This window comes from Fundulus heteroclitus, unplaced genomic scaffold (assembly GCF_011125445.2).
Source record: "Fundulus heteroclitus isolate FHET01 unplaced genomic scaffold, MU-UCD_Fhet_4.1 scaffold_68, whole genome shotgun sequence".
Classification (NCBI taxonomy): domain Eukaryota; kingdom Metazoa; phylum Chordata; class Actinopteri; order Cyprinodontiformes; family Fundulidae; genus Fundulus; species Fundulus heteroclitus.
In genome coordinates, this window is record NW_023397121.1 from 529255 (window position 1) to 544863 (window position 15609).

Genomic DNA, 15609 nt, shown 5'->3' on the forward strand with positions numbered 1-15609 from the left:
ATCAGAGCGAGGAAAGTACTGGTCAACAGAGGAAGCTTTAGCGTCCAGAATCAGTCCGGGTCCAGGTGACGTCTCTAGAGCCGCTTCCTGTGGGCAGGGCCTGCGTCTCTAGAGCCGCTTCCTGTGGGCGGGGCCTGCGTCTCTAGAGCTGCTTCCTGTGGGCGGGGCCTGCGTCTCTAGAGCTGCTTCCTGTGGGCGGGGCCGTCTCTAGAGCTGCTTCCTGTGGGTGGGGCCTGCGTCTCTGACCGCATGGAGGCCGCTGAGACCAGCCAGGACTGGACCAGCAGCAGAACCGGAACCAGGACCCAGAGTCCATTAAAGAAGACCAGGTAGAGCCAGAGGTAGAGCGGGTTGGACGTGTCCAGGTGAGGACTGCCCTGCAGCCAATCAGGACAGAAGGTCATCCAGCCGCCGTACAGCTCGCACACGCTCAGAGTGACCTGCAGGAAGTGTCTGAAAAACATGGGTCAGAGTCAACTGGGGCTGGCACGGGTCGGTCAGGGTCGGTCCAGGTCTAGTTAACTATGGGTCGGTCTAGTTAACTACGGGACGGTCTAGGTCTAGTTAACTACGGGTCGGTCCAATTCTAGTTAACTACGGGACGGTCCGGGCCTAGTTAATTACGGGTCGGTCCAGGTCTAGTTAACTATGGGTCGGTCTAGTTAACTACGGGACGGTCCAGGTCTAGTTAACTACGGGTCGGTCCAATTCTAGTTAACTACGGGACGGTCCGGGCCTAGTTAATTACGGGTCGGTCCAATTCTAGTTAACTATGGGACGGTCCAGGTCTAGTGAACTACAGGTCGGTCCGGGTCTAGTTAACTACGGGTCGGTCTAGTTGACTACGGGTCGGTCCAGGTCTAGTTAACTACGGGTCGGTCCAGGTCTAGTTAACTACGGGTCGGTCCAATTCTAGTTAACTACGGGACGGTCCGGGTCTAGTTAATTACGGGTCGGTCTAGTTAACTACGGGACGGTCCAATTCTAGTTAACTACGGGACGGTCCAGGTCTAGTTAACTACGGGTCGGTCCAATTCTAGTTAACTACGGGACGGTCCGGGCCTAGTTAATTACGGGTCGGTCCAATTCTAGTTAACTATGGGATGGTCCAGGTCTAGTGAACTACAGGTCGGTCCGGGTCTAGTTAACTATGGGTCGGTCCAATTCTAGTTAACTATGGGACGGTCCAGGTCTAGTTAACTACGGGTCGGTCCGGGTCTAGTTAACTATGGGTCGGTCTAGTTAACTACGGGAAGGTCCAGGTCTAGTTGACTAAGGGTCGGTCAAGGTCTAGTTAACTATGGGTCGGTCCAGGTCTAGTTAACTACGGGTCGGTCCGGGTCTAGTTAATTACGGGTCGGTCTAGTTAACTACGGGTCGGTCCAGGTCTAGTTAACTATGGGTCGGTCCGGGTCTAGTTAACTACGGGTCGGTCCAAGTCTAGTTAACTACGGGTCGGTCCAGGTCTAGTTAACTACGGGTCGGTCCAGGTCTAGTTAACTACGGGTCGGTCCAGGTCTAGTTAACTACGGGTCGGTCTAGTTAACTACGGGACGGGTCGGTCTAGTTAACTACGGGACGGTCCAGGTCTAGTGAACTACAGGTCGGTCCGGGTCTAGTTAACTACGGTTCAGTCAAGGTCTAGTTAACTACGGGTCGGTCCAAGTCTAGTTAACTATGGGTCGGTCCATGTCTAGTTAACTACGGGTCGGTCTAGTTGACTACGGGACGGTCCAGGTCTAGTTGACTACGGGTCTGCCCAGATCTAGTTAACTATGGGTCGGTCCGGGTCTAGTTAACTACGGGTCGGTCCAAGTCTAGTTAACTATGGGTCGGTCCATGTCTACTTAACTACGGGTCGGTCTAGTTAACTACAGGTCGGTCCGGGTCTAGTTAACTATGGTTCAGTCAAGGTCTAGTTAACTACGGGTCGGTCCAGATCTAGTTAACTACGGGTCGGTCCGGGTCTAGTTAACTACGGGTCGGTCCGGGTCTAGTTAACTACGGGTCGGTCCAAGTCTAGTTAACTACGGGTCGGTCCAAGTCTAGTTAACTACGGGTCGGTCCATGTCTAGTTAACTACGGGTCGGTCCATGTCTAGTTAACTACGGGTCGGTCCATGTCTAGTTAACTACGGGTCGGTCTAGTTAACTACGGGACGGTCCAGGTCTAGTTGACTACGGGTCTGCCCAGATCTAGTTAACTATGGGTCGGTCCGGGTCTAGTTAACTACGGGTCGGTCCATGTCTAGTTAACTACGGGTCGGTCTAGTTAACTACAGGTCGGTCCAGGTCTAGTTAACTATGGTTCAGTCAAGGTCTAGTTAACTACGGGTTGGTCCAGATCTAGTTAACTATGGGTCGGTCCGGGTCTAGTTAACTACGGGTCGGTTCAGGTCTAGTTAACTACGGGTCGGTCCAAGTCTAGTTAACTACGGGTCGGTCTAGTTAACTACAGGTCTGTCCAAGTCTAGTTAACTACAGGACGGTCCGGGTCTAGTTAATTACGGGTCGGTCTAGTTAACTACGGGACGGTCCAATTCTAGTTAACTACGGGACGGTCCAGGTCTAGTTAACTACGGGTCGGTCCAATTCTAGTTAACTACGGGACGGTCCGGGCCTAGTTAATTACGGGTCGGTCCAATTCTAGTTAACTATGGGATGGTCCAGGTCTAGTGAACTACAGGTCGGTCCGGGTCTAGTTAACTACGGGTCGGTCCAATTCTAGTTAACTATGGGACGGTCCAGGTCTAGTTAACTACGGGTCGGTCCGGGTCTAGTTAACTATGGGTCGGTCTAGTTAACTACGGGACGGTCCAGGTCTAGTTGACTAAGGGTCGGTCAAGGTCTAGTTAACTATGGGTCGGTCCAGGTCTAGTTAACTACGGGTCGGTCCGGGTCTAGTTAATTACGGGTCGGTCTAGTTAACTACGGGTCGGTCCAGGTCTAGTTAACTATGGGTCGGTCCGGGTCTAGTTAACTACGGGTCGGTCCAAGTCTAGTTAACTACGGGTCGGTCCAGGTCTAGTTAACTACGGGTCGGTCCAGGTCTAGTTAACTACGGGTCGGTCCAGGTCTAGTTAACTACGGGTCGGTCCAGGTCTATTAACTACTGGGTCGGTCTAGTTAACTACGGGACGGGTCGGTCTAGTTAACTACGGGACGGTCCAGGTCTAGTGAACTACAGGTCGGTCCGGGTCTAGTTAACTACGGTTCAGTCAAGGTCTAGTTAACTACGGGTCGGTCCAAGTCTAGTTAACTATGGGTCGGTCCATGTCTAGTTAACTACGGGTCGGTCTAGTTGACTACGGGACGGTCCAGGTCTAGTTGACTACGGGTCTGCCCAGATCTAGTTAACTATGGGTCGGTCCGGGTCTAGTTAACTACGGGTCGGTCCAAGTCTAGTTAACTATGGGTCGGTCCATGTCTACTTAACTACGGGTCGGTCTAGTTAACTACAGGTCGGTCCGGGTCTAGTTAACTATGGTTCAGTCAAGGTCTAGTTAACTACGGGTCGGTCCAGATCTAGTTAACTACGGGTCGGTCCGGGTCTAGTTAACTACGGGTCGGTCCAAGTCTAGTTAACTACGGGTCGGTCCAAGTCTAGTTAACTACGGGTCGGTCCATGTCTAGTTAACTACGGGTCGGTCCATGTCTAGTTAACTACGGGTCGGTCTAGTTAACTACGGGACGGTCCAGGTCTAGTTGACTACGGGTCTGCCCAGATCTAGTTAACTATGGGTCGGTCCGGGTCTAGTTAACTATGGGTCGGTCCATGTCTAGTTAACTACGGGTCGGTCTAGTTAACTACAGGTCGGTCCAGGTCTAGTTAACTATGGTTCAGTCAAGGTCTAGTTAACTACGGGTTGGTCCAGATCTAGTTAACTATGGGTCGGTCCGGGTCTAGTTAACTACGGGTCGGTTCAGGTCTAGTTAACTACGGGTCGGTTCAGGTCTAGTTAACTACGGGTCGGTCCAAGTCTAGTTAACTACGGGTCGGTCTAGTTAACTACGGGTCGGTCTAGTTAACTACAGGTCTGTCCAAGTCTAGTTAACTACAGGTCTGTCCAAGTCTAGTTAACTACGGGTCTGTCCAAGTCTAGTTAACTACGGGTCGGTCCAAGTCTAGTTAACTACGGGTCGGTCCAAGTCTAGTTAACTACGGGTCGGTCCAAGTCTAGTTAACTACGGGTCGGTCCAAGTCTAGTTAACTACGGGTCGGTCCAAGTCTAGTTAACTACGGGTCGGTCCATGTCTAGTTAACTACGGGTCGGTCTAGTTAACTACAGGTCGGTCCAGGTCTAGTTAACTATGGTTCAGTCAAGGTCTAGTTAACTATGGTTCAGTCAAGGTCTAGTTAACTACGGGTCGGTCCAGATCTAGTTAACTATGGGTCGGTCCGGGTCTAGTTAACTACGGGTCGGTCCGGGTCTAGTTAACTACGGGTCGGTCCGGGTCTAGTTAACTACGGGTCGGTCCAAGTCTAGTTAACTACGGGTCGGTCCAAGTCTAGTTAACTACGGGTCGGTCCAAGTCTAGTTGACTACGGGTCGGTCCAAGTCTAGTTGACTACGGGTCGGTCCAAGTCTAGTTGACTACGGGTCTGTCCAAGTCTAGTTGACTACGGGTCTGTCCAAGTCTAGTTGACTACGGGTCTGTCCAAGTCTAGTTGACTACGGGTCTGTCCAAGTCTAGTTGACTACGGGTCTGTCCAAGTCTAGTTGACTACGGGTCTGTCCAAGTCTAGTTGACTACGGGTCTGTCCAAGTCTAGTTGACTACGGGTCTGTCCAAGTCTAGTTGACTACGGGTCTGTCCAAGTCTAGTTGACTACGGGTCTGTCCAAGTCTAGTTGACTACGGGTCTGTCCAAGTCTAGTTGACTACGGGTCTGTCCAAGTCTAGTTGACTACGGGTCTGTCCAAGTCTAGTTGACTACGGGTCTGTCCAAGTCTAGTTGACTACGGGTCTGTCCAAGTCTAGTTGACTACGGGTCTGTCCAAGTCTAGTTGACTACGGGTCTGTCCAAGTCTAGTTGACTATGGGTCGGTCCGGGTCTAGTTGACTATGGTTCAGTCTAGTTAACTATCAGTCGGTCTAGATCTAGTTAACTACAGGTCATGCATTCAAGAGTGGAAAAACATCAGTGAAATCAAACTGTAACTAAAGAGCAGAAACAAAAGGTAAAAACTAGAGATAAATGTTTAAAGTCATCATGGAGCATCTGTGGTTCTTTAGCAGTTCTGCTGTACTCTGATGACCTGCTGTCAAATACCTGCGTACTAAGTATTACCTGTAGTACTTGTCGTTGAGCACTGCGTGTATCAGCAGCAGAGCTAGAAGAGAGTCCAGGACCACCGTCAGAATCTCCACAGAGACGATAGTTGGGTCAGAAACCAGCCAGCGACTGTCTGCTTTACCGTACTCCTTCCCTACAGGTGACACAGGTGAGACGTTTTCAGCTGAGCACCACACAGAAACACTCAGCAGCTCTAAGATGGCGGCCAGACTCACAGAGTTCAGCCAGAGGCCCTTCAGACGTCTCCACCGTCCCCACCAGAGACATGTAAACGAAGGGACCCTCCTGGGGACAAGACGGTCAGAATAAAGTTAGACTCAGCTGCTCCAGCCCAACATGGCCGCCTCCTGGGTCTAAAGCTGCCTCCCCGTCCGGTCTGAGGGCCCCGGGAGCTTTTTAATTCATTATGAGCAGCAGAGAGAGATCCAAACCGAAGACACATGAAGTCAAGTCTGAATACAAGCCTGTAAAGACTCCAGCTGTACCTAAGATGCGTTTAATCCATGACTGCATGGGTTTATGCCTTAAAAAGAAACCGGTCAGGCCCGGACGGAGGTGCTGAGTTATCCTGAGAAACCATTTAGAACCTCACGATCAGTCCAGATTGTGGTAAACGGCACAAAGAGCCAAACTACAGCGCCTGAAATATCTGACAAACTGTTCAGAGACCTTTAGAAGTAGTACAGAGTAGGTTTGGATGATAAAAACGTGTTGATAAAACAGAAATCATGTTGATCGATATCAATTATCAAACTCAAAACATATATTTTAAGTGCAGCCCTGGCCATTTTATGCGGTTGCTTAATTATCTAGATTTAAATGCAGAACACACACAAACACTGAATTCAAACACTTTATTCAACCAACTTTTTACCAAAACTGCAGGTATTTAAAAAACAAAGAGGAAAGCGTTCTCTCTGGACTCTTTGAAGGGGGCGGAGCTTGGTGACGGCCTGGGTCTGCGTTGTGATTGGTTAGGAGGAGATAACGACTGTAATATTAACTTTCATTATATATATTAGATTAGATTCAACTTTATTGTCAATACACAGGTACAGGTACAAGGCAACGAAATGCAGTTTAGGTCTAAGCAGAAGTGCAATAGCAGCGAGTGCAGAATAAACAATGGTTCCATCAGTACAGGATATGGGTTATTACTGAATAAATATAGAGATAGATACTATTATAAACAGAAATTAACTGATAGATTTGTCCTATGAATATAATATATATAGATAACTACTATAGTGAACTAAATTTACAGCTGGATATGTACTGAATATAATATACAGGTGGATATTACTAAAAATAGAGTTTTTACAGATATGTACAATAGCATAATATACAGATGATTATTATAACAGAGTTTACATGTACTATGAATATATGTACAGATGGCTATTACTATAAAATGAATAAATAAAGTTTGGACTGAAGCTATCCGAATTAAAGTGCAGTGGAAGGTAATCTATACATTATATATTGCATTCTAGCCTATCATATGTCTATCTATCTATCTATCTATCTATCTATCTATCTATCTATCTATCTATCTATCTATCTATCTGTATATACATGATAGGCTAGATTGCATAAGGAAGGAACCCTCAGTGCGTCCATCAAGACCCCACAGACTCCTGGATTGGTCCCAAGGCCAGGACAGCGCACCTTCAGGAGGTCAAAGGTCAGTCTGAAGTGATGAAGGTAGGGATTAAATGGTGTGCAGATCTAACAGTTAACAGCAGGGAGGGCTAAACAGGAAGAGAAAGTCCTCCTACCAGCGTCAGGTGGACGATGACATCATAGAAAAGCCACAGCAGGATCCACCTGTCCACAGGTGAGCTCCGCCCACCGTACCTGTGAGCGAGGAAGGCAGCAGCCAACACCTGGACGCCACAGCCCAGCAGAGACAGCAGGGAGACGAGAGAGAGAGCGGGGAGGCCGTCAGAGTCCATGGTGGCGGTACCACACCGTGGCAGGAAGTACACCCAGTACCACACCGTGTACTATCAAGTATATAGAGTACTATGAAGTATATAGAGTACTATGAAGTATATAGAGTACTATGAAGTATATAGAGTACTATGAAGTCTACTATGGAGTACTGTGGAGGAACTTCAGTCTTCATTCAGCCTCAGTCCAACAGCTGATCCACTGAGACTCTGGACCTGAGTGTGGGGAGACGATCAGAGACACACCCACCCTCTCTGATTGGTTAGAGGGAAGCAGCCTGGCTCTGCTATTGGCTGCTGGGGAGACGTCCCACTTCCTGCTTCTCCCACATGAGGCGTGAGCCAGAGGAGGGGTCAGACCAGCGTCTACGGCTCTGGTTCCTGTTGTGGGACTTTAATGTTCTCTGTTCTAGATCAGTGGTCTCCTCACTAAGAACCTTTACCAGAGTCTATGGAGAACAGAGAACATCTTACAGGACGGGACGTTCCCGAGCGTCTGCTCACAGCTGGCAGGGGAAACAAACCCGTCAGAGAGGCTCTGTGAGAACAGACGGAGAACCGGGCCATCCTGGAACCTGATCCGGTTCCATCACGTCATAAACAGGGTTCCACCAACGCCGTAGAACCGGAAACGAGTTAAAAGCTGGTTCCATCTGCTGCTGCAGTGTCTAGTTCTGGTTCCACCTGAGAGAACTGAGGTCAGACACAGGAAACGGAGGTGTGTGTGTGGAACTTTATTAAATGCAGGTGATTGGTCAACACCAGCGGCGAGACATAGAGGAACATTATCTTTGGCAGAACAAGGTTTCACTGTGACAAGAACATCAGAAATTAATCAACTTATGCAGATCAGACGGATGCTCGTCATCTCAAAGGTTCTCCGCTCTGAGAACAGCCAGCCAGCTCATCCTCAGGGTTCTAGAGACCAGCACGTCCACAGAAATGTTCTTTTACGGCCTGTTTAACCTTTAGCTTTTGAAAAAGACGGCCAGAACCTCAGGAGAACCTCAGGAGAACATCAGGAGAACGTTGGATACTGCTGTGCATGCCAACAATGTGACAGTATTAGACAAAACCATTAAATACTGGTGCGTGGATCTCCACTGGGGAACGTTATAAACACTAGAACGTTATCTACCTAAGACAGAACACTGGGGAACGTTATCAATCTAAGACAGAACACTGGGGAACGTTATCAATCTAAAACAAAACACTGGGGAACATTATCAGCCTAAAACAGAACACTGAGGAACGTTATCTACCTAAGACAGAACACTGGGGAACGTTATCAATCTAAGACAGAACACTGGGGAACGTTATCAATCTAAAACAAAACACTGGGGAACATTATCAGCCTAAAACAGAACACTGAGGAACGTTATCTACCTAAGACAGAACACTGGGGAACGTTATCTACCTAAGACAGAACACTGGGGAACGTTATCAATCTAAGACAGAACACTGGGGAACGTTATCAATCTAAAACAAAACACTGGGGAACATTATCAGCCTAAAACAGAACACTGAGGAACGTTATCTACCTAAAACAGAACACAGGGGAACGTTATCTACCTAAAACAGAACACTGGGGAACGTTATCTACCTAAAACAGAACACAAGGGAACGTTATTTATACCTAAGACAGAACACTGGGGAATGTTATCAATCTAAGACAAAACAATGGGGAACGTTATCAATCTAAAACAAAACACTGGGGAACGTTATCAATCTAAAACAGAACACTGGGGAACATTATCTACCTAAGACAGAACACTGGGGAACGTTGTCTACCTAAGACAGAACACTGGGGAACGTTATCAATCTAAAACAGAACACTGGGGAACATTATCTACCTAAGACAGAACACTGGGGAACGTTATCTACCTAAGACAGAATCCTGGGGAACGTTATCTACCTAAGACAGAACACTGGGGAACGTTATCAGTCTAAGACAGAACACTGGGGAACGTTATCTACCTAAGACAGAATCCTGGGGAACGTTATCTACCTAAGACAGAACACTGGGGAACGTTATCAATCTAAGACAGAACACTGGGGAACGTTATCTACCTAAGACAGAACACAAGGGAACGTTATTTATACCTAAGACAGAACACTGGGGAACGTTATCAATCTAAGACAGAACACTGGGGAACGTTAGGGGAGGTGTGGAAAACAAGGACTGGGCCAGTGCATTGGTGGAACGTGAACATTTAAAGGTTCTGATGAAAGAACATCAAACTAGAGTTAGGCAGCGTTGGAGTCAGGGTACTAGATGGTACCATGAATAGAACGTCAGCTGAACCCTGGGAGAGGAACACAAGGAAAACATTGGAGTCCTGCCAAGAGGAACATCAGCAGAACATCCGGTTCAGGAACATTGGTTAGAAGTTCAGCCTCCCATGAGCTTTGGGGAATGTGGAGAAAGTACTTTGGAATGTCAGAACATGAAGAACCTTGGATGGACTGCAGAGGAACTTTGGTGACAAAGCAGGGTGTTCCTTCTGTAACATTGGAGAACAATGACGGAGACCTTGGTGGAACCTGCTGTTCTGTCTACTAAACAACCTGCTGTAAGGACCATTTAAAAAGGTCCTGGTTGGGATCTTTGTGGAACATCAAGATGTTCAGAAAATGTGAAAGCAGAACCCCTGAGGTTATAGGTGAACATTAAAGAACCCTTGAGAAAAAGTACAATCAGGAACCCTATTGCTGGTGAAATCTTTAGGTGCTATCAGAACATCTGGAAGACGTCACTAATCTTTGGATGGATCTTTACAGAACCTGAAATGTGATGTTTTCAGGGTTCTGTGTTCCCACTGAGGGTTCCTGAGCACAGGATAACCGCCATGGTTCCCGTAGGTTCTTGATCAGGTCGGTTCTAACATTCCTGATGGTTCTCAGGTTACATTGAATGATGAAAAGCAGAAGACTGTTGAGAACCTTAAAGGAACCGTATCATCAGGTGAGAATCCATGTCCAGTCTGAGACTCTACAGAACATCAGAACACCAGAACTTTCAGAGGTCCCGATGGGTTCTGGATGTCTGAACTTCAGGATATCTGAGTTGGGTTTCGTTAGAGGAACATGATCTAGAACAAGACACCGTCAAACTTAAAGGGACAAACATCTCTGCCCTCATTTCTAACCGTGGTCTGGATCTCTGGGAGGCTGGAGGTCTATCTGAGGAGAAGGTGGGAGAACATTGGGAGAACCTTCTGTGGTCTGGATCTCTGGGAGGCTGGAGGTCTATCTGAGGAGAACATTGGGAGAACCTTCTGTGGTCTGGATCTCTGGGAGGCTGGAGGTCTATCTGAGGAGAAGGTGGGAGAACTTTGGGAGAACCTTCTGTGGTCTGGATCTCTGGGAGGCTGGAGGTCTATCTGAGGAGAAGGTGGGAGAACCTTGGGAGAACCTTCTGTGGTCTGGATCTCTGGGAGGCTGGAGGTCTATCTGAGGAGAAGGTGGGAGAACTTTGGGAGAACCTTCTGTGGTCTGGATCTATGGGAGGCTGGAGGTCTATCTGAGGAGAAGGTGGGAGAACTTTGGGAGAACCTTCTGTGGTCTGGATCTCTGGGAGGCTGGAGGTCTATCTGAGGAGAAGGTGAGAGAACCTTGGGAGAACCTTCTGTGGTCTGTATCTCTGGGAGGCTGGAGGTCTATCAGAGGAGAAGGTGGGAGAACCTTGGGAGAACCTTCTGTGGTCTGGATCTCTGGGAGGCTGGAGGTCTATCTGAGGAGAAGGTGGGAGAACCTTCTGTGGTCTGGATCTCTGGGAGGCTGGAGGTCTATCTGAGGAGAAGGTGGGAGAACCTTCTGTGGTCTGGATCTCTGGGAGGCTGGAGGTCTATCTGAGGAGAAGGTGGGAGAACCTTGGGAGAACCTTGGGAGAGGTTCTAGGGAGAGTTGGGTGAACTACGGTGATTAAAGGAGCCAGAACTAAAGCAGAAGGCCTTTTGGTCGTGGTTCAGGGTGGAGTCGCAGAGATTCAGGGAATGAGGGAACCGTTCCTTTAAGAAGCTCTGGACTCTCTGATTGGTCAGATTAGGATTGCTCCTCCTTCTCCTCTGCTCCTGTCTCCTGAGGGAGGGTGGAGGACAGAGCATACTCCTCACTCAGTCCCTCAGAGACCACCGACACCTCAGCCTCCACCACCAAGGAACCCTCCTTCAGCGCCTCCCTGACCTCCCCAACGGCAGACCCCCCCTCCTCTTCCTCCTTCAGCGCCTCCCTGACCTCCTCAGCCACCCCCTCCTCCTCTTCCTCCTTCAGCTCCTCCCAGACTTCCTGGGCAGCCTTCATCTCCTTCTCCACTTCCTCCCTGAGGTCCCCCTGCTGGTCAGCAGGAGCCAGGCTGGCGTGGACCTCGGTGAAGGGGACCTCCTGCTCAGCGCCGCTGGATGGGGAGAGCTGGACCTCCGTCTCGGAGGAGAGGGACTCCCTGGTGTGGCCGGAGGCCTCTGGAGGCTGGGAGTCTGAGCTGCTGCGGGGCTGGAGACACACAGGAGATCAGAAGATGTGACACCAGGAGAAGGTCCGGTGGTGGAGACACCCGCGGACGTCTCAGTACCTTCCTGGGGCCGAAGGACAGCGGGGACACCTTCAGACTGGCCGTTCTCTGCTTGATCTTCTCACGTTGTTCTGCAGAGACGATCCTGGTCCCCAACTTGGTCATCTTCTTCTCAATGTTCTGTCTGGAGAAGGCCTTCTTCAGACTATCCACCTGCACAGAGACAGAGATGCTGGGCCCCGCCTGCTGGACCAAACGTCTGGGTATCTGCTCACCTCTGCGGTTCCTACCTTCTTCAGGCTGGACCTCTTCAGCTTGTCTGCTCTGGACTGGTCCATGGTGTCCAGGTCCTGAGGCCACGGCTCCTCTTCATCCATGTCGGCCTCCAGGCCCACGTCTTCGTCAGACGACAGGTCGATGGTATGGAAGCCCCCCTCCTGCTTCCCATCGCTGACGCCTGGGCTAGGTTGATCGCCCTCCTCCAGGATCTCGTCACGGGGGAACGGTGGAGGGTCCTTCACGAAAACAGAGGTAGGGATCTCGTTTTCCTCCTGCAACAGAACAACGTCAGAAGAACCTGGATCAGACCTGGAGAACCACAACATGCCTGACTGGTGAGGTGGTGGTTTAACGAAGGAACCATGGCCTGAACCCTGATGGTCTACCACACTAGAACATGCAGAGGGACGGGACGCCTGGGTCTCTGCCGTCTGTCCACCATCTGCTGCTCTGACCTCTGAGACATGTCCATGTTCTCTATGTGAGGTCCTGTTCTTCAGACAAGGTGACCATTGGCAGGTCTGCCTCTGGATCTGATCTATGGATGGATGGATGGATGGATGGATGATGGATGGATGGATGGATGATGGATGGATTAGACCTTCAGACCTTCAGACTTTTAGATCTTCAGACCTTCAGACCTTCAGATCTTCAGACTTTTAGATCTTCAGACCTTCAGATCTTCAGACTTTTAGATCTTCAGACTTTCAGACCTTCAGACCTTTAGACCTTCAGAGCTTCAGACCTTCAGACCTTTAGACCTTTAGAGCTTCAGAGCTTCAGACCTTTAGACTTTTAGATCTTCAGACCTTCAGACTTTCAGACCTTCAGACCTTTAGACCTTCAGAGCTTCAGACCTTCAGACCTTCAGACCTTTAGAACTTCAGACCTTTAGACCTTCATACTTTCAGACCTTCAGAGCTTCAGACCTTTAGACTTTTAGATCTTCAGACCTTCAGGCTTTCAGACCTTCAGACCTTTAGACCTTCAGAGCTTCAGACCTTCAGATCTTCAGACCTTCAGACTTTTAGACCTTCAGACCTTCAGATCTTCAGACCTTCAGACTTTTAGACCTTTAGACCTTCAGACCTTCAGACCTTTAGACCTTCAGACCTTCAGAGCTTCAGACCTTCAGAGCTTCAGAGCAGAGGACGCTGGGGGAGCGTTTAGTTTAGGCATGAGGAGGACACAGAGGGGGGTCACAGCTGACTATACCAGAGGTCCACCACACAGCAGGGCAGCAGGTGTACCCCCCCCCCCCCCAGCAGTTAGCCTGTCACCATGACCGCCTCTCTGAAGGTCCTCCAGGTCGGCTCCTGCTGCAGCTCATGTCCAAATAAGGTCGCTGACTGAAAGCCACAGAGAGAGCCACCTGGGACCACATTTCCCAGAATGCCCTGGGTCACCTACCTGGAAGATGAGCACTTTGAAGTTGTTCCTGCTGATCAGGTGGGCGTGGTTCGCCTCCAGCTTCTTCACCTGGGCGCCCTGACGCTCCATCCTCTCACGCACCTGCAGACAGCAGAGGGAGGAGCCTGAGGACCGGCGGACAGGTGGGACAGGAGCGCTTGATTCGGTCATGGGGCGCACCCTGCTGGGGAGGGGAGGCTCAGAGGGAGCAACGTTACAGAGACAGGTCAAAGGTCAAGAACATAGAACACAGAAAAGCCTCATGCCCAGCAGAACGGCTCTCACCACAGCGGCCTAGTCAAAGTCCGCCCCACAGAAGCAATGCTGAGGGTTCTAACGAGGTTCTGAGGGTGCATTCAAGGACTGAAAGGTGCTCCGTGATGCGTTCACTGACCTCCTTCATGGTCACAGACAGCTTGCGGCTCTTGTCCAGCAGCTTGCTGACGGTGTTGGAGGTGTGGCTGTGATTCTTGGACAGCCTGGTCATGTCCGCCTGGATCCCTCTGACCACGTCCTCCATCTGGACCTGGTGGTTCTGGAAGAGAACCGGCCAGCCGTTAGAACCTGGAACACGTCCCGTCAGTGACCTGGACCCGTAAACACGCCTGTCTGATGCCTCTGCAGCCTAGCAGGGACGCTGCAGCAGCACATTCCTGACAGCGAGGGTGTGTCAGAACATGGAGGAACCGCCAACATCTGGCTGCTCGGTCAGCTGCTGTCGTCATGTGACCACCCAGAGAGGAGAACCGCTCCCCAGGGAACCCACCCGGCTTAAATCAGACGCTTTTTACATGGAGTCTGGTCCCTGAGGCCTGGCTCTGCTCCGTCTCTACCTGGACTTCTGGCTCCGTCTCTACCTGGACTCTGTCCCTACCTGTCAGGTGTGACCACTCAGCTCACCTCCATCTTGTGCTGGTTGTCCTGCACAGCGTCCAGCATGTTGACCAGCTTGTCCAGCAGCGTCAGCACCGTGATGGCGTTGACGGGACCCTGGCCCAACTTGTCCGGGTCGAACACCGCTGAAGGGGAGGTGGGTGAGGCGGCTTCCCCTGCCAGCAGGTCCAGGTTGAGGTCCAGGTCCTGAGCCTCGGCGGGGACCATCAGGTCCTGGCTCTGGTGGGACTCGGTAGTCACCATGTCGGCGGCGTTAGGAGCAGTTTCCCTGTGGAGGAGAAAACACCCAGACTTGAGCTGGCCTGCAGGCTCTGAGGGCTGCGCTCTGATTGGCTGCTTCTCAGCAAAACTTTCCACATAACTTCCCACTGTGGAAACAGTCCACACCTTTAACTCCTTCCCTGCTGCAGCTGGCAGTGACTGAGGAGCTGCCGTCGACGCCACCGCTGGCGTCACGCCGTTCAGCCACAGGAAGTTCTGTGGTCAACAGGAAGAACCGGGCCCTGGACCAGAACCCCCCACAACAACAACTTTTACGTCTGCTGCAGCTCACAGGGTTAAATTCCCTGTTCAGCCTGACACTCAGTCTGTGCACCACACCCAGGGGGAGGGGCCAGTTACCATGGAGAGGGGCCAGTTACCAGGGGGAGGGGCCAGTTACCAGGGGGAGGGGGCAGGAGGGAGGGAGAGCCAGAGTGTTTTTCACATGAAGTCATCTGCAAGGAAGCCTGCAGCTTTTCCTCCCATTGTGTTAAAGCAGGAACACCAGAGTCCATAGGAAAAAGAGTCGATTTAAGGTTCCTACCAGTGACCCGGTATCCCTGACCCAGAACTGTTTATGGTTCTGGTTCTGAAGGAGAGATCATTATTCTGTAACCAGAGTCTATAGGAAAATGAGTCGATTTAAGGTTCCTACCAGTGACCTGGTATCCCTGACCCAGAACTGTTTATGGTTCTGGTTCTGAAGGAGAGATCATTATTCTGTAACCAGAGTCCATAGGAAAAAGAGTCGATTTAAGGTTCCTACCAGTGACCCGGTATACCTGACCCAGAACTGTTTATGGTTCTGGTTCTGTTGGACTGAAGGAGAGATTATTATTCTGTAACCAGAGTCCATAGGAAAAAGAGTCGATTTAAGGTTCCTACCAGTGACCCGGTATACCTGACCCAGAACTGTTTATGGTTCTGGTTCTGTTAAACTGAAGGAGAGAATATTATTCTGTAACCAGAGTCCAGAGGAAAAAGAGTCGATTTAAGGTTCCTACAAG

At 50.1% G+C, this 15609-nt stretch overlaps 2 protein-coding genes across 20 annotated transcripts; both read right to left on the bottom strand.

Moving 5' to 3' along the window:
• Nucleotides 1-34: 34 nt before the first annotated feature.
• Nucleotides 35-7858, bottom strand: ebpl (EBP like). 5 transcript variants are annotated; one of them, XM_036133798.1, is made up of 5 exons: nucleotides 7075-7858; nucleotides 5512-5581; nucleotides 5291-5429; nucleotides 135-453; nucleotides 35-100 (listed from the first exon to the last, which is right to left on the bottom strand). In XM_036133798.1, exons 1-4 carry the CDS (start codon nucleotides 7249-7251, stop codon nucleotides 177-179), a joined length of 663 nt encoding a protein of 220 aa, XP_035989691.1. In that variant the 5' UTR covers nucleotides 7252-7858; the 3' UTR covers nucleotides 35-100; nucleotides 135-176. The 5 variants fall into 5 exon arrangements, 4 of the variants coding, with proteins under 4 accessions (XP_035989691.1, XP_035989692.1, XP_035989689.1 ...); XM_036133799.1 differs by having other exon boundaries at nucleotides 36-81; nucleotides 150-453; XR_004930160.1 differs by having other exon boundaries at nucleotides 38-87; nucleotides 122-453.
• A 109-nt stretch (nucleotides 7859-7967) lies between these two features.
• cavin2b (caveolae associated protein 2b) lies at nucleotides 7968-14924 on the bottom strand. Of its 15 annotated transcripts, none has more exons than XM_036133792.1 (10): nucleotides 14729-14924; nucleotides 14348-14609; nucleotides 13842-13982; nucleotides 13448-13549; nucleotides 12049-12309; nucleotides 11819-11971; nucleotides 11485-11739; nucleotides 11003-11433; nucleotides 9040-10943; nucleotides 7968-8851 (listed from the first exon to the last, which is right to left on the bottom strand). In XM_036133792.1, the coding sequence occupies exons 2-8, from the start codon at nucleotides 14582-14584 to the stop codon at nucleotides 11293-11295; spliced, it is 1290 nt and encodes a 429-aa protein (XP_035989685.1). In that variant the 5' UTR covers nucleotides 14585-14609; nucleotides 14729-14924; the 3' UTR covers nucleotides 7968-8851; nucleotides 9040-10943; nucleotides 11003-11292. The 15 variants fall into 15 exon arrangements, with proteins under 15 accessions (XP_035989685.1, XP_035989678.1, XP_035989684.1 ...); XM_036133785.1 differs by having other exon boundaries at nucleotides 9040-10463; nucleotides 10524-10943; nucleotides 11003-11739; XM_036133791.1 differs by having other exon boundaries at nucleotides 7968-8386; nucleotides 8635-8851; nucleotides 11003-11739.
• Nucleotides 14925-15609: the final 685 nt, after the last annotated feature.